Raw genomic sequence first — 22,807 nt, 5'->3', positions numbered from 1 at the left:
AGTGCTTACCTCCGTGAATTATTTCCATATCTCCATTCTCATCCAATAGATCCTCAATCCATGCGCTGTTTGATGATGATCGCCTTACGCCTTGTGTGGTTGTTGTTTTTTTTGTTGACAAATGTATAGCGACAGCAGGAAACAAACAAAGTCGCTGAGAGGCTGAGGCCGGGCCTGTTTGATATTGTATGACACGCTAAAAAAGTACTTGCTGAGATCAAAAGCTCTGTTTCATAGTATTGTAGTTTAATGAAAAAACTCGGTGATCAGACATATACATTGTTATAATAATCAAAGCAATCGTAAACCTTGCGGTCAACAAAAAAGTACAACGGCCCTGTGTCACCCTCTCTTCCACACACACACCTCACGCAGGTGAACAAGATTATAATGAGTGCCGCCCATAACCATGTGACCCAAGCCAACCAATCGATAGTGATCAAACAAATATCTTATATTAAAACATAAAGGATTACTAAACACGTTTCATGGCTCCTACAGTTACCATGGTAACAATAATAAGGAATAACCCATTAATGTTTTACAGGTGAATTAACGTAAAAGTATTAATGAAAAAGCAAGAGGAAGGTGCCCTTGCTTCTCGAGTGCTAAGTTAGTTCACATTGGCAAAGTAAGGCAAATTCAGCCATTCATCTTCATAAAAAAAAAGTTAATCACATTTATTTTTGCTTTTTTTGTGCTGAGGCGCATAGTGCGTAAAAGTGGCCAAAGCTTTGCTGACTCAAAAACTGCAGAGTTCCAGCTCTGGCATTAATATCAGCACCAAACTGTGCGCCGGGAGCTTCATGGCCGAGCAGCTGCATCAGGCCTTACATCACCAGACACAATGCCAAGAATCCAAGTCATTTTGGACAGTTTGGGGAAGGCCCTTTTCTGACTGACTGTGCCCCTGTGCACAAAGCAAGGTGCATAAAGGCCTGGTTGGATGAGTTTGGTGTGGAAGAACTTGACTGGCCCACACAGAGCCCTGACCTCAACTCCATTGAACACCTTAGGGATGAACTAGAACAGAGAGCCAGCCTCTGGTCCAACATCAGTGTCTGACCTCACAAATGCTCTTCTTGATGACTGGGCAAACATTCACAGACACACTCCAACATCTTGTAGAAAGCCTTCCCAGAAGAGTGGAAGCTGTTGTCGCTGCAAAGTGGGGAACAACTTCATATTAATGCCTAAGAATTTGGAATGGGATGTCATAAAAGCTCCCGTGTGTGTGTGTGTGTTTTTTTTGTCAGCATATATACATTTTTAAGTATGCAATTTACTTTTTGCTAAATGATGTCTTCACAACTAACAAAGTTAACTACATTGATTAGCATTATAATTATTTTTAAATAATATATTTATTCATATTGTGACAGAATTCATATGGACTCGTGTTTTTCTTTAAACATATCCTCTTTTTATGTTACACATCATTTCAGCTACATATTCTTCATATTTGTATTATCACTACTATTGGTTCTAAAAGTGCTGCTATTGTCTTTCTTGCATTTGTATTTTTTACATGTTATTTTTTCGTCATAAAAAAAGAATAATAAAAAAGCAACTGACAACTGTTTGCATAAGAATGAATACTAATTCAAACTTACACAAAATGAAAGGTAGGGATGACACAAGATGTGATCACTGTGACCCTTTTACTTGTGCTGGACTATGCTGATTTGATTTATATGAATGCATCTGCCAATTGCCTGGTCAATTTAGATGCTGCGTATCACAGTGCACTGAGATTTGTGACAAACTGTAAAGTATTAACCCATCACTGTACCCTGTATGCAAGGGCTGGTTTGCTTTCACTAACTGTACAGAGGCTCAGTCACTGATACATTTTTATATACAAAGCCATGTTAGGGAAACTTCCATCCTACATCTGCTCCCTGATCTCACGGCGAATTGTAAGTGGCTACTGCCTGAGATCGCATGCTGTGTTTTTATTAAATGTTCCAACTGCTAGGACTGTCTTAGGGAAGATAGCATTTAGATGCGCAGCTCCACTGTCTTGGAATAGTCTGCAATTGAAATAGAAACTGAGCAATCTGGTGCCACTAAATGTTTTTAAAGCTCGGTGGGATGCTACTCAATCGGATGCTGTTGGTACCTGTTCATGTGGATAGTTATGTACATTGTAATCCCTGTAATGATGCTGTATGATGTCCTTTTTGTTGTTCTGTTTATGTTTTTATGTTTCATGTGGAACCTACTTGAGCAGGTCTCCCTTGAAAAAGAGATTAATGATCTCAATGGGATACACCTGGATAAATAAAGGTTTGAAATGAAATGAAATCAGCAGATTATATTATTTCCTTTAAAAAAGACTTCATTACAAGAGTTTACTTCATTCATTCAGACTCAACGCCTATACATGTTCAGTGTCCCAAACTTTTCATCACTACAGAAAAACAGAAAGACAACTTGAAAGAACAGCAATCTGTTCAGGGATCAGATCTGAGGCGGGACAGTGTTCAGGGTCAAATGAGAGACTTTAAAGAATAGGACCCGAATTACAGTATAAACCTGATACAAAAAAAACATACCTCTGTTATGATAGATGAATTGTAAAGGCCTTTTGCTGCATTCTGTTCAAGCTATATGACTAAAATGAATTAGTTCATAATTTAACTAAAGCATGTAAGTGTACATGCAAGTACTATTTTAGCGTGTTCAATTCATGAATGAAAAATGACATCAGCTTAAAGTTTAATAATGTCCTAATGTGAACATATTTTCTATGTGTGTACCTTTTAACTCACACCTAAACGTAATTTATTTTCAACACTGTATATAAACAAATGTACACAGTTTGATAAGCTGGTCAACTTTAATACCAAGATACCTTTATACCCTTACAACCCTAGTGTCATCCTTGTTGTAAAAACTAGATTTTAACATTCAACAAGGACAAATCCATGATCCCTAATATTAAAATAACTGGTTAAAGGTTTCTGAAGATCATCGTCACAACAGACGGCCATGTTTGTGTCTTAAAGGGTCACTGTAAATAATAAGAAAACTAATTTGAATAAGATACTGTAATATTTGACTATATTATACTTTCAACACCTTATGCCGTTACAACCCTAGCTGACAAGAAATCAAGAGCGGGCTCATTTATTTGTGTTATTATGCAACGTACTGTAGGTATTTGATAGGGTTGATTTTAAAACAACACAAACAAACTCAACTATTGAAGCAGCAGTAGACCTGCAGCTCCCATGTTCTGCAAGGTAAAGGTTGGAGACTGGTTGCAGCTTCAGTTCCCTGACAGAAAGTGTAAGCGTTGAAAATATTATTTTTAAAGCATTCACTTAAACTGATATAGATTTTATTTAAGAAGGCCTCTTGTTTTTTCCTCTGTTGTGTTGTTTCTGTTTGTTTTTCCAAACTGCTACCGCCATGTACTGTAGGTGTTACACTGACTATGGATCGGTACCTCATATAACCCAGTTAAAAAAAACTATAATAATTGATAAACTATAACTTATACTGCATTTAGAAATCTCAATGTCAGTTAGGATTCCAGTCGCTGCAACAGCAGAGACACATTTAGTGTGATCCTTCAGTGCCTGTTCACTGTTCACCCAGGACATGTTAATGCATAGTGAGTCTAAAACAGCAATGTTCATATCGCTCACTATCCCCCTCCCCCCCCCCCGAATACACTTCACAGTAGTCCCTCCACCTTCTGACAGAAAAGCCCCATAACTCTAACAGAGCGTTCACATCAAACGCAGAGCTAATGTTTCCTGTGGTTCGATTGCTTACAAATATAATGCAGACACAAGATTACGAGTGGATTTGTTTCATGATCGAATGACTCCAGTAACCTTTGGATGTTTTTATTGCAGTTTAACCATAAGTAAACATATTTTATTTTGGGTTCGTACCATTGTAATAAACAGACCACTAAAATGTCGCTCTGCGTTTGGTGTGAATTTCCCGCTCTCTATAGCAGTGCTCACGCAAGACCTTTAACATCGGCAACATTCAGGACATTATCGTCCAAGATCATGCGTACGCCATTGTTTCTTATTGATGGACGGTGCAGCCAAGCAGGGCTAAATAGTCCAAATTATAAAAGACACCTTTTTGTTCTCCTTTGCCTCCTCTTTCTTCTTCTTTCCTCCACCCCTCTGTCCGTCCTTCTCTCTCTGGCACAGTTTTGGGTGTCGGGCGAGTTCGTATAAAAAGAGAGGCGCTGATCTTTCCTTCCTCTTTCCGCTACATGATGATCCGCGGCTCTGGGACCGACTCGTTGATGGATTTGTGAGGCAGCACGTTGGCACCGTTCAGGTAAAGCTCGTCGTTCACGATCACATCCTCCCCCAGCACCGTCACGTTCTCCATACGAACCTGACGACACAGAATTACGCAGAAGTCATTTAACCTCCGATAACATCAGAATCAGGTTTATTGCGATGTAGGTTTACAGAAACAATTAATTTGTTTGTGTGCATAGTGCTGCAAACCTAAACACATTATAGGGAAATCATTTGTAAGAGAAGGATCAAAAATAGAAAGATTACTAAAAAATAAAAATAAATATTTTCACAAGCAATATCTAATATCTACATATCCACAATGAGAAGACATTGAGAATGATTTCTGTTACTTTACTTATTACCATTTGATGCCACTTTCTGCTTCACTACATTTATGAAGCCAGTGTTTTTTTTTACAATATCAGTTACTAGTTACTTGCAGTAATATATATATATATAAGTGAAATCAAGCAATCTGATTGGTTCTTAGCCGTGATATAATGAGCGTATATCACGGGTAGAATTGTAGTTACTTTTCACAACAAGTCAGTATCCCTCCACGTCTGAGAAAAACTGTATACAGCTGGGCTGAACCACGCCCCTTAGCTGTGATATAATGAGCATATACCACGGCCTGTCGTGAAATGTTGCTTGAATATATATATTCATATCTAAATACAAAGCGGTCCTTATTCCATGCAAAGTTACTTTTCCAATGATGACCCACTTGCTATATACAGTTGCAAGAAAAAGTATGTGAACCCTTTGGAACTACCTGGATTTCTGCATAAATTGGTCATAAAATGTGTTCTGATCTTCATCTAAGTCACAACAATAGACAAACACAGTCTGCTTAAGCTAAAACCACAAAAACAATATGTTTTTGCGAATAAAATTAGACTCTGTTGCTCCTTTGAAAAAGAAGAAAATAAAACAACATAGATTAGCTCCATGGCATAATGCCGAAACCCGCAAAATAAAGCAAAAGTCGAGACAACTTGAAAGGATATGGCGTTCCACTAAACTTGAAGAATCTCGTTTAATTTGGCATATTACTCTCAATGAATATAAGAAAGCACTGCGTAAAGCGAGAGCAGCCTACTACTCTTCATGAATAGATGAGAATAAGAATAATGCAAGATTTATTTTCAGCACTGTAGCCAGGCTGACAGAGAGCCACAGCTCGACTGAGCCTTCTATTCCCATAGCACTCAGTAGCAATGATTTTATGTGCTTTTTTAACGATAAAATTGTTACTCTTAGAAACAAAATCAAGACCTCTTGCCTTTGACCAGTATAGTATTATCAACAGCTCCCGGAAACGTAAGTTCTAATATTACACTAGATAGTAAAACTAGAATGCTTTTCAGCCATAAACCTTGAACAATTAAATTCAATGATTCTCTCTTCTAAACCATCAATGTGTATCTTAGACCCGATTCCAACTAAGCTGTTAAAATAAGTTTTTCCATTAATTAGCACTTCTTTATTGAATATTATGAATATGTCTTTATTATCAGGCTATGTTCCACAATCATTCAAAGTAGCAGTGATAAAACCGCTTCTTAAAAAGCACAACCTCGATCCAGAGGTTTTAGCCAATTATAGACCTATTTCTAATCTTCCGTTCCTCTCAAAAATTCATGAGAAAGCATTCGCAAAACAGCTGTGTGATTACTTTAAAAACTATGATTTATTTGAAGATTTTCAGTCTGGCTTTAGAACACAACATAGCACAGAGACAACTCTGGTTAAAGTCACAAATGACATTCTAATAGCCTCAGACAAGGGACTTGTCTCTATTCTTGTCTTGCTCGATCTTAGTGCTGCATTTGATACTATCGACCATGATATCCTATTGCAAAGACTAGAGCACTTAGTTGGCATACAGGGAACTGCTTTAGGCTGGTTTAGGTCCTATCTATCTAAACGCTCTCAGTTTGTACGTGTCAACGATGAATCTTCCATGCAAACCAAAGTTAGCCATGGAGTGCCACAGGGCTCAGTGCTTGGACCTATTTTGTTCACACTATATATGCTTTCATTAGGCAATATTATAAGAAATCATTCTGTAAACTTTCATTGTTATGCGGATGATACTCAACTATATTTATCAATCAAGCCTGATGAAATTAATCATCTAAATAAAATTCAAGACTGCCTCAAGGACTTAAAAACATGGATGACCTTACATTTTTTTATGTTAAACACGACCAAAACTGAAGTTATTGTACTTGGCCCGAAGAATCTACGAAACAAATTATCTAAAGATATATTAACTATGGATGGCATTCATTTGGCCTCCAGTGAGACTGTAAGGAATCTTGGTGTTATATTTGATCAGGATTTATCCTTTAACACCCACATAAAATCAATTTCAAGGACCGCCTACTTCCATCTACGTAACATTGCAAAAATCAGGCATATCTTGCCTCAAAACGATGCAGAGAAACTAGTCCATGCATTTGTTACTTCAAGGCTGGATTATTGTAACTCCTTATTATCAGGGTGTACAAAGAAGTCAGTCAAGTCGCTTCAGTTGATTCAAAATGCTGCAGCTCGTGTACTAACCAGAGTTAGGAAAAGGGACCACATTACTCCTGTTCTGGCTGCCTTACACTGGCTCCCTATAGAACACAGGATAGAATTTTAGATTCTTCTTCTCGCCTACAAAGCCCTTAATGGGCAGGCGCCATCTTACCTTAAAGAACTCATTATACCCTACTGTCCTACTAGGGCATTGCGTTCCAAGAATGCAGGGTTGTTGGTTGTTCCTAGAGTCTCTAAAAGTACAATGGGAGCCAGAGCCTTTTCTTATCAAGCTCCACTTTTGTGGAATCAGCTTCCAGTTTGTGTTCGGACGGCAGACACCCTATCCGTTTTTAAGAGTGCGCTTAAGACCTTCCTTTTTGATAAAGCTTATAGTTAGGGCTGATTAGATTCAGCCCCTAGTTTTGCTGATATAGGCTTAGTTTGTCGGGGGACATCTTACTTCTTCCTTCTCTCTGTCTATACCTGTGTACTCTCATGTTCCGATTAACACAGCTTCCCCAAATTTCTTTCTTTTTGGTGTCTATATACGCCGGGATCCGGAGTCATGGATGATCCTGCGGTCCTGTGTCATGGATCGCGAGTCCTGGATCTTGAGTCGTGGCTGAGGTCCTGGATCATAAGTCCTGGATGGATATCCTCGTGGATTCATCTTCCTATTATACACCAGTGTTTCCCACACAATGTTAATACTTGGGCGGGCCGCCCAGGTATATTAAGGCCCGCCCAAGTATATTTCGGACCTTTTTTAATTTTTTTTATCCGTCCGCGAGCGACGCCATCTGCGAGTGATTAACTAATGGACAATGAGCCCTCGCTCTACGCCTCCTGTGCCTGTTCGCTCTGCGGTTGATTAACTAGGGGACAATAATCCCCCCCTGTTCGCTCTGCGATTGATTAACTAGTGTATGATCCCTCGCTCGACACCTCCTGTTCGTGCTGCCATCGCGTGGAGGGAAACGAGAAACGGAGAAGACGACGTTAATTTAGAAGACGCGGACACTAAGGTAAAGTAACTATTTTCTCCTTATTGTGTTGTTGTTTTCTGACTTTGGTAGGAGATTCGAATTATTTGAAGTTAGTGGCAACTAAGAGTGTATTTAACGTAATCAGGCCAACTTTGCTGCGTGCAAGTTACGTGTGCTAAATTAAATATAAAAAAGATTATAATTCGTTTTCTCTTCGGGCTATGCCAGTTAGAAGGACACAGATTAACTTTAGCTAAGGTTAGACTGTTAATTTCCCCTGCATTACTCCTCAGATATGAGTATTCAAAAATATTTTAAGAGAATACGGCGTGAGGATGAGGAGGAGAGACGAGGAGAGGAGGAGAGACCACAGGTAACTTAGCCAATGTTAGCATTTTGCTTGCAATGGCAATAATAAATGCATAAGTCTCAATAATGATATATGTCGGTTCGTTTGACCTGAAATTATACAATTGCAGTCAACAGTGAGTTGCAATGCAGAGACCAAACTAGATTCAAGCTTGTTTTCAATTCTAGCCGGTGGTCAGTGAAGATGCTGGCACAACTAGTCAGAGTACTGAGGGAGAGGCAGCAGGTCCCAGTGTGGTAGAAGCAGCAGCAGGTCCCAGTGTAGAAGCAGGTGCAGGTCCCAGTGTGATACAAGCAGCAGCAGGTCCCAGTGTGGTACAAGCAGGTGCAGGTGAACAAGCAGCACAGTTCCAAGCATCACAGATACAGACACAGACATAGTATAATAGCAAGGAGAACTCTACCATTTAAATGCAGTAATAACAATGCATTATTTTCAGATTCCAAGCATCGCCACTCAGGATGGAACCCTGATTGGCTCAAAATGCCACAGTTCAAGAATTAGCTCTACCTCACCCAGCATGGTATGAATGGCATTTGCAAGTTCATATTTGTAATAAAACTTATTTTTTGTAAGAATTAACACGTTTTTCTTTTTAAAAATGAATGTTTTGCCGAATCTGCAGGCTACACAAGCCTCCAATAAAGAAAGGCCCCTTAAAACGGGCTTTCATAGAAGTTGGGATTCTTGTTTTCCGCAAGGATTATATCGAGCGCCACATCTCCTCAGAGCCTCATCAATATAGTGTAAAGCATCAGGTCTCACTTGCATCAGGTATATCATTTTTTTATGTAAAGCTAATTTCTGCAACCTATCAACCATGTTTGGCTCATATAATGAATTATGTCTTTGCCCTTGGTCTAGGCTACTCAGTGATGCAGGCTTTTGAGCCCACAGTTATTATGGAGCATGAGGCCGTCATAGGTGGACTCAAATGCCTTTACTGGCTAGTAAAGAACGAGATTGCTCACCAAACCAACTACCCTAAGCTCTTAAGTTTAGCTCAGCTTTTGGGTTGTGATTACTTTGAAAAGCTGAAGGTAAACCTAGTACAAAATGATGCTTGTGAAACTAAGAACTTTAACCAGCTAAATGTTAAATGATCTCTTTTTCTCAGGTGGATCAAAGAAACAATTATCAATCACACAGAATAGTGGATGAAATGCTGGAGATCCTTGCAGAGATAGTAGAGTCGCCTATTTTGGAAGAGATAAGGTCATCTCAAGCAATCAGCCTAGAGGTTGATGAAACCACAGATGTATCTGTAAACCGCCAGCTGGATTTACATGTTAGGTGGGGTATTTTTTAAAGGAATGATGTGCATTTAAATAAAGGCCTAGTTAAACTTAATATTTATTAATATGTGTGAAAACCTATACATTTTTATTTTAGACACCTGGATAAAGAGGGTTATGTTTTCAACCACTTCCTTGACCTGGTAACTCTGGAAGATGGGAAAGCTGACAGCATTGTTGCTGCCATCAAGAGTGTACTACAGAAGAAGGATCTCCCGGTAGACAGGCTCTACGGACTCGGGACAGACGGTGCAGCAGTGATGACGGGTATGGAGTTTATTGTTAAATCTAATGGATTGTGTGAAATTTGAATTGTCAGCTGTTATTAAAGGAAACAAAATGACGCCCTCAACACTGCATTTAATTCTTAAACTTAGGCCGTCTGAATGGAGTGGCAAAGCAGCTCACAGACAGTTTTCCAAAGCTGGTTTCTGTAGCGTGTGCTGCTCACAGACTGGCACTGGCATGCAAAGATGCCTCAAATGCTGTCAGGTATATGGCAAACTTCAGGAACCACCTGCAGGAACTGCACCTATTCTTCCGAAATAGTGCAAATAGGTCAGCCACACTGAGTGCTGCCGCTACCACTCTTGGTCTGAACGACTTGAAAGTCAAGGTGTGTTTTCACCTATTTTCATAATACTATTGTGGTGTCATATTATTTACATATATTTTACTAGCCAGTGTTTCTACTTGTTGTTAGGAGGTGAAAGATACAAGGTGGCTATCGCAGCACCTAGCCGTTCAAAACCTCCAGAGGAACCTTCCAGCTGTGCTGGCTGCTCTGGCGGAAGAAGCGAGCACAAGGAAGTGCCCAGTGGCCAAAGGTCTATACACCTTCTGTGCCACATACCGCTTTGTGGCTGCCCTCTACCTTCAGGCAGATGTGCTGCCCCACATTGCAATGCTGTCCAAGGTGTTTCAGAGAGCTGATGTGAACTTTCTCCACATAAAGGAGCAGGTAGATTACAAAGAAATGCATTTGATGCTCCCAGTTATTTGCATTATCCATCCTATTATATTGTTGTCTTTTTCCACATTTAGGTGCCAGTCACACTTGTTACTCTGAGGAGAATTCTGGAGGCAGGCGAGACCCCACTCCCCGGAACGTTCCTTGCTCGCCTACACCAAGACTTGGACAACCCAGGTGGACTTGGGGCGTTTAGCATTGCCGGAGAGGAGGAGAGGATCAGGAGGGGAGCGCCCCCGGGAAGATATGTGGGCCAGATTTGTCAGAGATGTAAATACATCCCTTCTTACTTTTACATTCCAATATTTATTTTCCTTGAACTGAAAAATGTATAATATCATTCCAGGTCCTCAAACCTTACATCTGCAGCCTGGAGAGCAACATTGAGAGCAGGTTCCAGCATATTGAAGTGCTGGGGGCCTTCAGTGTCCTGGGTCCAAAGGCAGTTACCTCCAATGATGTAACCAACATTTCAATGTTGCAGACCCTTGCCAACAAATTCATCCCAGGGCAGGATGCCACAGTTATCCAAGAGTGGACCTCCTACAAGCAGCATGTTCTTGAAGGAACATTTAAGGTTGGTAAATACTTAAATTAATATGAACTTGACGGTTAGAATTGCTTGTTTTGACATCTGTAAATGTTTCAATTATACTGTATACTCATTTGCCCTGCCTTGGCTAATCTCTGAAGGACAAGACACAAGCTGAGATCATGCAGCTCCTGGCCAGTGAGAAGGACGAATGGGCAGAAATATACCCAAACCTCAGCCTTCTCTCTTCAGCGGGGTTGGTCATCCCTGTCTCCAGTGTAAACTGCGAGAGGGATTTTTCTACGATGAACAGGGTAAGTGTCATTCCCTGTTGCATGTCATTCTGTATAGTTCATTTAAAACAAACTGTCTGTTTTATAGGTGAAAACTGACATGAGAAACCGACTGAAAGGGGAGCACCTGGCTGCATGTATGCGGATAGCAGTCAGTGGACCAGCACCAGAGGCATTCCCATACACACAGGCGTTGGAGCTGTTCTTCAACAAACCCAGACGGATTAAGTGCTCTGACAAACAGTGCCATCTTTGTACAAAATGAATATTGCCATACAGTAATGTAAAGTTAATGAATAAACATGTTGTTAAAACTTGTTGTTTGTCACATGTGTTGCACGTCACAAAGCCCGCCCCGCGGTCCGCTCGCAGCCCCCCCCCCTGGCACCTTCCCCCCCAAGTATATTTCAGATCTGTGGGAAACACTGTACACACATGCATTTCCAAACATTTGGACTACCTATGGTGCAAATGTATTATCTTTTCAATTTACACACGGCATCTATTGCACGTCTGTCCGTCCTGGGAGAGGGATCCCTCCTCTGTTGCTCTCCCTGAGGTTTCTCCCATTTGTCCCTTTAAACTGGGTTTTCTCTGGAAGTTTTTCCTTGTACGATGTGAGGGTCTAGGGACAGAGGGTGTCGTATTGTCATACTGATATTCTGTACAAACTGTGAAGTCCACTGAGACAAATGTAACATTTGTGATATTGGGCTATATAAATAAACATTGATTGATTGATCGATTGATTGATGTTTTTATGTTTTTATTGAACACACCGTGTAAACATTCAGAGTGCAGGGTGGAAAAAGTATGTGAACCCTCGGATTTAATAACTGGTTGACCCTCCTTTGGCAGCAATAACCTCAACCAAACGTTTCCTATACTGTAGTTGCATATCAGACCTGCACAACGGTCAGGAGGAATTTGAGCATTTCTCTTTACAAAACTGTTTCAGTTCAGCAATACTCTTGGGATGTCTGGTGTGAATCGCTCTCTTGAGGTCATGCCACAGCATCTCAATTGGGTTGAGGTCAGGACTCTGACTGGGCCACTCCAGAAGGCGTATTTTCTTCTGTTGAAGCCATTCTGTTGTTGATTTACTTCTGTGCTTTGGGTCGTTGTCCTGTTGCATCACCCATCTTCTGTTGAGCTTCAATTGGTGGACAGATGGCCTTAAGTTCTCCAGCAAAATGTATTGATAAACTTGAGAATTCATTTTTCCGTCGATGATGGCAATCAGCCCCAAACCATGATGCTCCCTCCACCATACTTCACAGTTGGGATGAGGTTTTGATGTTGGTGTGCTGTGCCTTTTTTTCTCCACACATAGCGTTGTGTGTTCCTTTCAAACAACTCAACTTTGGTTTCATCTGTCCACAGAATATTTTTGCCAGTAGTGCTGTGGAACATCCAGGTGCTCTTTTGCAAACTTCAAACGCGCAGCAATGTTTTTTCTGGACAGCAGTGGCTTCCTCCATTTTATGACCAACTTATGCAGAAATCCAGGTAATTCCAAAGGGTTCACATACTTTTTCTTGCAACTGTGTATATATATATATATATATATATACAGTATCCTGCTTATTACACGGCTTCTTATTAAGTAAACATCATATTGTGATATATCAGTCTGTTGAATGTCGAAGTTTACCAGAATTAAATGTACACCTAGGCCATGTCAAAAATATATCTTATTATTAACCATAAAAATAACTATAAAATGTTTTACCTTTTTTACATTTTAGGGAAAAAATGTGTTCATATGTCTTCATTTTATACTACACACTGATGTTAAGCAATTTGAGATATATAATAAAAGTCATGCTTCAGTGACCGTTTCTGCAGTAAGAAATCAATAGACTTTTACGTTACTAAATGGAAAACAATGATTGAAGAGGACATATTTTGCTAATTTTCAGGTTCATATTTGTATTTCTTGCTTCTACTGTAACATGTTTGATGTCTCCATGCTTTAATGTTCAGAGAGCTCTTTATCTTTCCTGTGAAGGAAACAGGAAAGGGAAAACCCCGAGAGGCAAAATAGGGCCTCTTTAAATGTGACTTCTGAAATCTACTATTAACTAAACTTCAAAAACAGCTACATTTGTATTGCCATTTTTTTGTACTCCCTAAGAATAATCTTTGACTCATCGGTTCCCGATGGTTTCTTCCCCTCTGCTACCGGACTCATCAATAAGGCCCGCCCCCCCCACTGACACATAACATCAGCCACATCAGTAGGTGCGTCTCACTTCGGTTACATGGATTCCTTGGGTCCCTCACTTGCGTCGTTTCCCTGCGTCTAGTCCCTCCCACCCGGGAAGCATGGAGAGACGCAAGGAAACCACAAGAAGCAGGGAAATGAGTTTTAAGAGCAATGGGACGTCCTTTCCTCCGGAGCGTCACGTGAAGCGACGTCCGTTTGTGATGACGCCGCACAGCTGATCGTCTGACAGCAGCCAGATCAGTGTATGCGCTGCATCGTCCAATCAGTGAGCGATACAGAGTAAGGGGGCGGGGCGAGTGTCTGAGGATTTCACCAGAGGATGGTCTGGTGGTTCCTCGGTTATCGCTCCTCCGTTATCGCTCCTCGATCCTCTATCCTCGGCCCTCCGGCACAAATAAGGCCATTGGGACGCTACTCAAGATAGCGCAGACAAATCAACTTCCGGTGAGACCAAGACCGAGGAGCGAGGATATGAAAATTAACCGAAGTGAGACGCAACCATAGACTCTTCTATGCATTACATTAATGCATAGAATGTACAACAATATCTGTTTTCTTTTCTTATTACTGCCGATTTTTACTTTTATTCCATATTTTATACCTTTTTTATTCCATTACATTGCAATGTAAATACTGTTATATTTATATTTTAGTATATATTTTATAATTTTTTATTCTAGTTCTCTATCTATGTTTTAATTGTTGTTTTACTTTTATGTATGCACCACGACACCTAGTCAAATTCCTCATACGTGTCAACCCACCTGGTAATAAACCTGTTTCTGATTCTGAAGTTTTGTTCTTTATGATTTCTTAATGTCTGCACAATGCACAAAGTTAAAGATGAAATTGCCTTAAAAAATGTTTTTAAACTTTCTATAACTTGCAGTAATATAATTCCCAATGGTCTCTGTCCTGTACTCACCCACTGGCCCACGGAGGAGCTCCACCCAACGATGCAGCTCTCCAGCCAGGAGTGAGATCGGACCCGCGCCCCCTTCATCACCGTGCAGCGCTTTATCCTCACGCCTTCCTCCACAACCACTCCCGCACCGATGGTGACGTTCGGCCCGATGGTGCAGTTCTCCCCGATCTGCGCTGTGGGGTCCTGGAGTCAAAGATTCACTGTCTTAAAGTCATGAGCACAACAGCTACAGCCTAGTGATGCAATGTACATCTGAAGACCAAGACTCCTCCAACAGTGAAACATACAACATGCTTATAACATACCTATCTTGGAGAACAAAGGGTTGTAATCTCTTCAGCTTGAGTTAACCACAGACCATATCTCACGCATCTTACCAAAACTTATTTCCGATCTCTAGGACTCATTCCTGCACCACTCTTATAATTAGAAACGTGTTCAGTGATGTGTTTATTTGACATCATGTGACGGCCATCAGCAGAACTCACCACAAGAACGTTGCCAAGGAAACCGGGTCCCGTGCGTAGCCTCTCAGGAGCGTGTTGCCGTAGCGACTGAAGGTACATACACATCCCTGTGAGGAAGTCTTTAGGCTGACCGATGTCCATCCAGAAACCTGCAGACAGACAGACAGGCAGACAGACAGACAGAGAGACAGACAGACAGACAGACAGGCAGAGAGACAGACAGACAGACAGACAGACAGACAGAGAGACAGGCAGAGAGACAGACAGGCAGACAGAGAGACAGGCAGAGAGACAGACAGGCAGACAGAGAGACAGACAGGCAGACAGGCAGACAGGCAGAGAGACAGACAGGCAGACAGAGAGACGGACAGGCAGGCAGAGAGACAGATAGGCAGGCAGAGAGACAGGCAGGCAGAGAGGCAGAGAGACAGACAGGCAGACAGAGAGACAGACAGACATACAGGCAGAAAGACAGGCAGGCAGAGAGACAGACAGACAGACAGACAGGCAGAGAGACAGGCAGAGAGACAGACAGGCAGAGAGACAGGCAGATAGACAGACAGGCAGGCAGGCAGAGAGACAGACAGACAGGCAGGCAGAGAGACAGACAGACAGACAGACAGGCAGAGAGACAGACAGGCAGAGAGACAGGCAGATAGACAGACAGGCAGGCAGGCAGAGAGACAGACAGACAGACAGACAGAGAGACAGACAGATAGACAGGCAGGCAGAGAGACAGACAGACAGACAGGCAGAGAGACAGGCAGACAGACAGACAGGCAGAGAGACAGACAGACAGACAGGCAGAGAGACAGGCAGGCAGACAGACAGGCAGGCAGACAGAGAGACAGACAGACAGACAGACAGAGACAGGCAGGCAGACAGCAGACAATATTGATATTTCGCCATATAGTAGGGTTGACTTGGTTCTTTCAAAACAAATATGTACACAATTAAATGGTTGATAGATAATAATCAATAATAACAAAACAATAAAAAAGAAAATGTAATTCTACTTTACTCTAATGCAGCTTTTAAAACCAGGGAATTAAATGTGATGTAAAGATATTACAATATCGATATTACATCAATATATTTCCCTAATTTCGGTAAATGGACTTGCATCTATAGCGCCTGTTTGCACTACATGCCTACATTTACACATACCAAGCTGTTCCTCATCTGATCTCATCTAATGCTCATTCACAATTTACACTTTGGGAGAATTGAACCGCGGGATTTTTCCACGGATGCATGAAGCTTCCTGAGAGAAACAAAGCCACTACAACCTGTCAGCGACACAGACTACAGCATGGAAGGAGGCTGGTCGATAAAGAGAAGGATAAAGTATGGAGAAGCACCGATTTCAGATTCCTTCCACACATTCTGATCAGTTATATTTGTATCTAAACACGACTACAGGATCCAAGATTGAATAATAACCAGAGAGCAGTGTTGATCCCCACATTGTGTTCCTGATGTTTGGTGAGAATCGGTGCTTCTCTACAAGTGTTTCCTCTCCACAGACTACGTGAGTTTGGGTGTGAGGAAAAGCCCAAACACTTACATCTGGTAGAGCAGTGAGCTCTGAGGCTGGAGCGAGCACACAGGTCAAGCTCCCACAGTGCCATGTTAAAGTACTTTCTTACAGAAATAACAGTGATATGAATAAGACAAAAAGATCACGGGGAAATATGACTTTTTATTTCTACCCAAAGTTAAATGAGGAGATGCATCAATTTGATGTCTGACTTACTGCACTTATTTATTTTCATTAATTTGACATTTCTATTTTATAATTTTTTGTGCATTCATATTCAAAAAAATGTAAGGATTAAACAATAGTTTTTCTTATATAAATAATATATATTTGCTCTTATATGCACCGTTATAAAGAACAATCCTTAAACCTACTTATAAATAAATGTTATGTATAAAACAATAAATGTAAATCTGGCTCCTTTTCAGATGACAATAAAACAATAAATAATGATCCTCGATCAAGCTGTCTGGTTTCTCTGTTATCTATGATCACGATGTGAAGATTTTGCCTTTTCAAATGTTGAGGGACAAATCAAGACTTTGAAGAGGTCCCATTTCAATATTTTTCGACATTGTATACAACTTTTTTATGTAAAAGTGTCATCTGTTAGAAAAGTGAACTGATAAAGAAAATGTTTGTTGGTCGCAGCCATGATTAAAATAAATATGAATGATCGTTTAGATAATATTATATATAAGCCATATATATATGCTGTAGTAGTTACCTTGTAGCTCCATCGTGTACAGCTGCCCCTCCTCTGCCATGACAGGAAATATCTCTTTCTCTATAGATGTTGGTCTTAGCTACACACACACACACACACACACACACACACACACACACACACACACACACACACACACACACACACACACACACACACACACACACACACACACACACACACACACACACACACACACACACACACACACACACACACACACACACACACACACACACACACACACACACACACACACACACACACACACACACACACACACACACACACACACACACACACACACACACACACACACACACACACACACACACACACACACTAATTAAATGCCAGATCAACGTATCAATACGTAGAAATATTGTAAGGTTAAAATCACAGTGCAAACACACCTGTTTTTGTATTTGTGTGTGTGTGTGTCACCTGGATCCTGCTGAGCATGCTGGGATTGAAGATGTAGATGCCAGCGTTGATCTTGTTGGAGACGAAGACCTGTGGTTTCTCCACAAAGCGGTGTATCCTGCCGCTGTCCGCCTCAAACACCACCACGCCGTACTTAGAGGGCTCCTCCACCCTCGTCACCTACACACACAGAGCCAAGACTGATTCATAAACAAACTTCACAAAACAGGTTCCGAATTAAATGTAAGCTTAGAATCAACCACCATTCAAATGAATTGCATGTAAAACTTTTCACATTTAAAAACAAACCACATTCTATTAAAATGCCCTGAAATTAAGTCTATATCTGTTTGTCTGTGTTGAATTCAGTTACTGAAACGTTGTCCCTTTCAATACCAACAAATGCCCAGTATGGAATTATTCCACTAGATGGCATTAAAACATTTAACCAAAAAGTAGTTTCATTAAATGTTTAAGTTTCTCTTTTGAATTTAAGAAGTCACCTTTTTTTCAAGTTGCCACTTATATCATTCATCATTCCAAAATGTCATTCCAATTCCGTTTGTTTTTTAGGAATAAATATATCGCCTGATGAACACAACAATAATACGTTCTAATTGTCCATATACTCTTTGATTATAAGTCTGGATAAAAGTATCCTCCATTGTCTTTTGTCTCCCTCACTACTGTAAATATTTCGTACTGAAGTTTTACCACATATCTGTCATGATTGTCAACTTTCATGATCAACCTGTAGTCTGGATGTAGTCTGAAAAACACTTTGAGCAGTGGTAACTCACCACGATTGTCCCCTCCTTGCCGTGGTTGCTGTGGAACTGCAGCAGGTCTTTGAACGGAAAGTCACAGATAACGTCTGAGTTCAGGACGAAGAACGGCTCGTTGTCGATGTTCAGAAGCTCTCGAGCCAACGCCAGGGGACCGGCTGAAAACAGACACACGCGCGTTCATTTCTAATTTTTATACAATTTAGTGACGTTTTCGCGGTTGAATTGTGTGATTTGGGCACAGGGTGATTTGGGCACCTGGCGCAATTGTATATATTGGAGACAGGTGGTGGTGAGCAGAGCACTAGTAGACATATGTTTTTTTTACCAGGGTGATTCGAGCAGGATTAAAACAAAGAAAGCCATAGGAAAGGCTTCAGGAAAGGAAATAAGAAACCCTTGACATTGTGCTTTTGTTTGGTGAATATTGGAACGTGGAAATAAATGGAATAAAACGACTCTTGCCTGGACTTGGATCATTTTCCCCCTGCGTAAGATTCGCTATCTGGTGCCTTGACGGCAGTTAATTTTCTGTTTGACTTTTCTATGATTTTGGCCACTACAATGGATCTTACACTACATAAAGTGGAAACCTAGTGTCTGAAAGCAGCTGAAAAAGCTTAATGCCCAGCCTTCCCATCGGTCACTTGAATACAAAACTATTGAAATACTATTCAGGTTGAAGAAGTTAGTTAAGTGTGCACAAATCCCAAATGTAATGGATATTGCAATGTTGACTAGTGTAATATCCAAATCACAGGACCTCAGTATTTTCTTTTAAAGGCAAAATATGTGTAGAAATACAATTCTGAGGTAAGTATTGTGCTAAGAGATATTGCAGCTTAGTAGCGTTTACCGCAGACTTCAGAACAAATCTTTGTATGATGCAGATATAACAGCTTCTGCAGACTCGCACTGTTTCAAATCACTGGACACTTTTACAATGCACTTTGCCGTGTTGCATCGACAGTTTCCTGTCTGTAGAGAGGAGAAACTCACCTGTGCCCAGAGGTTCCTTCTCATGAGACAGAGAGATACGAATCCTAAGCTGAAGAGAAAACAAAAAAGCATTCAGGATTCTGTAGATGGAGAACAATGAGCATTTCTGTATCGTTTCCTGTCATTCTAATTCAGAGACAGCAAAGGGACGTACTCTCTCCTCCTGGACTCTCATCTCCCTCTCCAGCAGCTCCGACATGTAGCTCACCGCCAGAATCACATGTTCCACCCCCGCCTACACACACACACACACACACACACACACACACACACACACACACACACACACACACACACACACACACACACACACACACACACACACACACACACACACACACACACACACACACACACACACACACACACACACACACACACACACACACACACAAAGATGGGTTCCAGCCAACACAATAACATAAGCTTTTTTTTATAAGAAAAATTCTAAAAGGTGGTATTCCTCCTCCTCCTCCTCCTCCTCCTCCTCCTCCTCCTCCTCCTCCTCCTCACCTTCACCAATGCCTCCAGCTGGTGCAGCAGGATTGGTTTGTTGCAGAAGTCCACCAGAGGTTTTGGGACGCTGAGGGTGAGCGGTCTCAGTCGCGTCCCGTAACCTCCGACCAGGATCAAAGCCTTCATGCTTCTGCCGTTAGCAACCGCTACCAAGGTGACCACAGCTCATCAACGCACAGCAACCAGCCTGAGGAGGACAGAGGAGAGGAGTAAATGGTAATCCATCGATATTGTGATATTAGACCGTTGTTTTAAAGGCTGCAATACAGTACAGTGCTGTACTTTTCTGAATTGAACAGACTGTTCTAGCTGCTTTATTATGTTCCCCTACCCACTTGGTCATTATACATGTTTTATACAGTTTATATTTAAGATGTTTTAATGCCACTCAGAATTCAATTTAAGACTAATTTTACTCCCAATTTAGGAGAAAAAAGGTCCTATTTTGTTTGTGTTTTACAAACAGAGCATGGATCATGTCAGGGTGGAACGGCTGCACACTTGTTTTGTATTGTGCAACAGATGCAACATGTTCACTCTGATAGTTTGAAACATCTTTTTCTTCTATTTCAGAAATACCTTCAGAACAGCAAAAAAGTCAGTTGACAACTAACTGTTGCTCAAAGTCAATAGACATGTTGACACAGTGGAGCTAGGTGGGGCTACATTGACTCATTGTGATAACAGACTTTAGTAAGGGTCTCCCAACAGAGTATGCTCCCAGATACACTGTTTTCCATTGGAATCCTCTAATGCCTTTATCACTCTGTGCTTGTAGCAGGGCTACACATGCAAACACCTCTTTACTAGTGTTGTCTTTCTTCACTTATTTATTCAGTTGTCTTCTGGTCTGGAACCCATCAGTAAGTTCATGAAAAGACATGTTCAAAGTCTGGCCTAAGAGAGGGGATACTGAGATGACATAGTTGCACCTTTTTCAGCCAGAATACATCAGGGGTGTCCAAACTACGGCCCGGGGCCCAACTGTGGCCCGTTGTCCATTTTGAAAAGACTAGTATTAAATTCTACAGTATAATGGAATATGTCCCACACATGAAACTTGTGCTTGTCTTATGTTGTACTTATTAAATAGATATGTTCAAATATATTACACAGTATTCATGTGCTAATAAGCTCACTTTTCAAATAAATTCAGTCAATCTTGGTTGATAAAAAAGCCCAATGACTTATTAACATAGTAAGCTTGAAATATACCCTTCCTATTTCCCCTTATGTTAAGCAATATGAGGCTTCTGTTTTAAGACATGAGCTGCTAATACCTTTTGAAACATAATAAATGAAACCCTCAGAAGGTTGTGATGTAGGCTGTTATCAAGCATAATGTACCTACATTTGATTGATTTTGCTAACTCATAACTTAACTTATGAGGTAATATACCTCAGCTCTAGTGAGGGGCCCAGACTTGCGTAAATTTTTCTGTATGTGGCCCTTGGTGAAATACGTTTGGACACCCCTGCTTTACATGCATACGATCATGCATGAAACATAAACCATTACCCACTTTAGGGTGGTTTGGTTAGCGTGTTTGACAGGTATGAATGACTCATTCAAAAGTCCCATGACATAAAGAACCGTCACTGTCTCCTAATGAACTGTCACCACAGATAAAGACTTAATTCATAAGGAAGTCTGGCTGTGGTCTTATGTTAGTGTCTTATTTAATCAACCAAACAGCCACATACAGGTGTTCAAAACAACTATTACTTTAATCACCAGCAGCTAAATTAGCCTTTTTAGCCACACAGGGATACAGTGATTTCCCTACTGTAATATTGTGATCATTTATAAATGGACGCTGGTATTCTTAATATTAACTATAGATTTGTGAGATAAATAAAAACGGTGCTCTTGTTTAATAACACAAATGAACTCAGTGATTTAAGCTAAACCATGTTAGCTCAGCTAAGCTAACTGGTTACTTGATTTAAAACGACAAGACGACTGTTAACAAGAGAAGTTAGCAAAATGTTCCTGTCCTCAGTCTGTGGCAAAGTGAATAAAGACAATGAAAACCTACTTACTGGGATTTTGTTCACCAAAAGTGTCCAGGAGGTTTGAGACTCTGGGAATGACACGTAAAATCGTTCAAATCCGAATTCCTTGTTTAGTTTCCGGTACAGCAGCTGAGCGTCAATTCAGAAAGCGGGATAAGTCAAACATCCGGTGCAAGGTTTCAAAATATAATTATTGTTTTCAGTACGTTTTTTATAATGATTCTTTATTGAGTCTTTTGATATTTTCCTTTTATAAACTCGTTATACAGTGTCTCAGTCCGAACAGTATTATTTGTATACTTTATAAATAAGGCTGTCACATTGAGTATTGAGTAGCCTACTATGCAAATAATAACATTACAAATAAAATACAATGCGCATATTATGTAAGAAAGTCAGACCTAAAACCAATGAAACCTCCATCCACAATTAACCAATTATTAATATCAGTGTTTAAGTATAGATGAGAGCACAGGCGTAACTATCGACGGTGCAGCTGGTGCAACGCACGGGGGCCCAGAGCCGGCCAGGGGCCCAGAAAAACGTAACTCTGGATTTGTTTTAATGCTTGAGGTGCAATAAACGGCAAAGCAGCTTTTTGGCATGATAAAACTATTATTTTCTGCCTCGCTCATGAGAGTAACAGCTGGCGAAATTACGGCCTCGCCTACTGATTTTAATTTAACCATATATCGAGCCCGATCGTCGATTTCTAATTATTTAATGTAATTGTTTGCCTGTCTGGCCATCGTAATCGGGCTCTTTGAAGATCCAAAAATCCACGGTTTTCTTACATTTCTAATCGGATTGGCAAAAACTTCAGAATTTGTATTGACCGCCATTCAAATGGCAGCGTTGTTTTCCCCAAAAAGTGGTCGGGGCCGTAATGTTCGCCCGGAAGTGACGTAGGTGTTACTC

General features: G+C 40.8%; 2 protein-coding genes across 4 annotated transcripts; one reads left to right on the top strand and one right to left on the bottom strand.

Moving 5' to 3' along the window:
* Window positions 1–225: 225 nt before the first annotated feature.
* Window positions 226–22,037, bottom strand: gmppb (GDP-mannose pyrophosphorylase B). The gene is made up of 10 exons (XM_079682062.1): window positions 21,917–22,037; window positions 19,871–20,060; window positions 19,512–19,592; window positions 19,358–19,406; window positions 18,374–18,516; window positions 17,595–17,753; window positions 17,151–17,229; window positions 14,905–15,032; window positions 14,417–14,599; window positions 226–4,374 (listed from the first exon to the last, which is right to left on the bottom strand). Exons 2-10 carry the CDS (start codon window positions 19,997–19,999, stop codon window positions 4,243–4,245), a joined length of 1,083 nt encoding a protein of 360 aa, XP_079538188.1. The 5' UTR covers window positions 20,000–20,060; window positions 21,917–22,037; the 3' UTR covers window positions 226–4,242.
* LOC307039721 (zinc finger protein 862-like) lies at window positions 8,761–11,575 on the top strand. Of its 3 annotated transcripts, none has more exons than XM_079682061.1 (9): window positions 8,761–8,945; window positions 9,036–9,211; window positions 9,289–9,464; window positions 9,564–9,733; window positions 9,844–10,082; window positions 10,170–10,427; window positions 10,511–11,013; window positions 11,130–11,282; window positions 11,350–11,575. In XM_079682061.1, exons 1-7 carry the CDS (start codon window positions 8,777–8,779, stop codon window positions 10,769–10,771), a joined length of 1,449 nt encoding a protein of 482 aa, XP_079538187.1. In that variant the 5' UTR covers window positions 8,761–8,776; the 3' UTR covers window positions 10,772–11,013; window positions 11,130–11,282; window positions 11,350–11,575. The 3 variants fall into 3 exon arrangements, with proteins under 3 accessions (XP_079538187.1, XP_079538185.1, XP_079538186.1); XM_079682060.1 differs by having other exon boundaries at window positions 8,763–9,211; window positions 10,511–10,706; window positions 10,783–11,013; XM_079682059.1 differs by having other exon boundaries at window positions 8,762–9,211.
* Window positions 22,038–22,807: the final 770 nt, after the last annotated feature.

This window comes from Notothenia rossii, assembly GCF_949606895.1.
Source record: "Notothenia rossii genome assembly, chromosome: 5".
Classification (NCBI taxonomy): domain Eukaryota; kingdom Metazoa; phylum Chordata; class Actinopteri; order Perciformes; family Nototheniidae; genus Notothenia; species Notothenia rossii.
This window is presented reverse-complemented; position numbering and strand designations above follow the sequence as displayed.

Coding starts and splice junctions, on each gene's coding strand:
- LOC307039721 (XM_079682059.1), top strand. CDS start 8,777: ATGTTTTGCCGAATCTGCAGGCTACACAAGCCTCCAATAAAGAAAGGC. Junction 9,212..9,288: donor ATTACTTTGAAAAGCTGAAG/GTAAACCTAGTA, acceptor TCTTTTTCTCAG/GTGGATCAAAGAAACAATTA. Junction 9,734..9,843: donor CGGTGCAGCAGTGATGACGG/GTATGGAGTTTA, acceptor TCTTAAACTTAG/GCCGTCTGAATGGAGTGGCA.
- gmppb (XM_079682062.1), bottom strand. CDS start 19,999: ATGAAGGCTTTGATCCTGGTCGGAGGTTACGGGACGCGACTGAGACCG. Junction 19,593..19,870: donor AGCTGGAGGCATTGGTGAAG/GTGAGGAGGAGG, acceptor GTGTGTGTGTAG/GCGGGGGTGGAACATGTGAT. Junction 19,407..19,511: donor TGAGAGTCCAGGAGGAGAGA/GTACGTCCCTTT, acceptor TTTTCTCTTCAG/CTTAGGATTCGTATCTCTCT.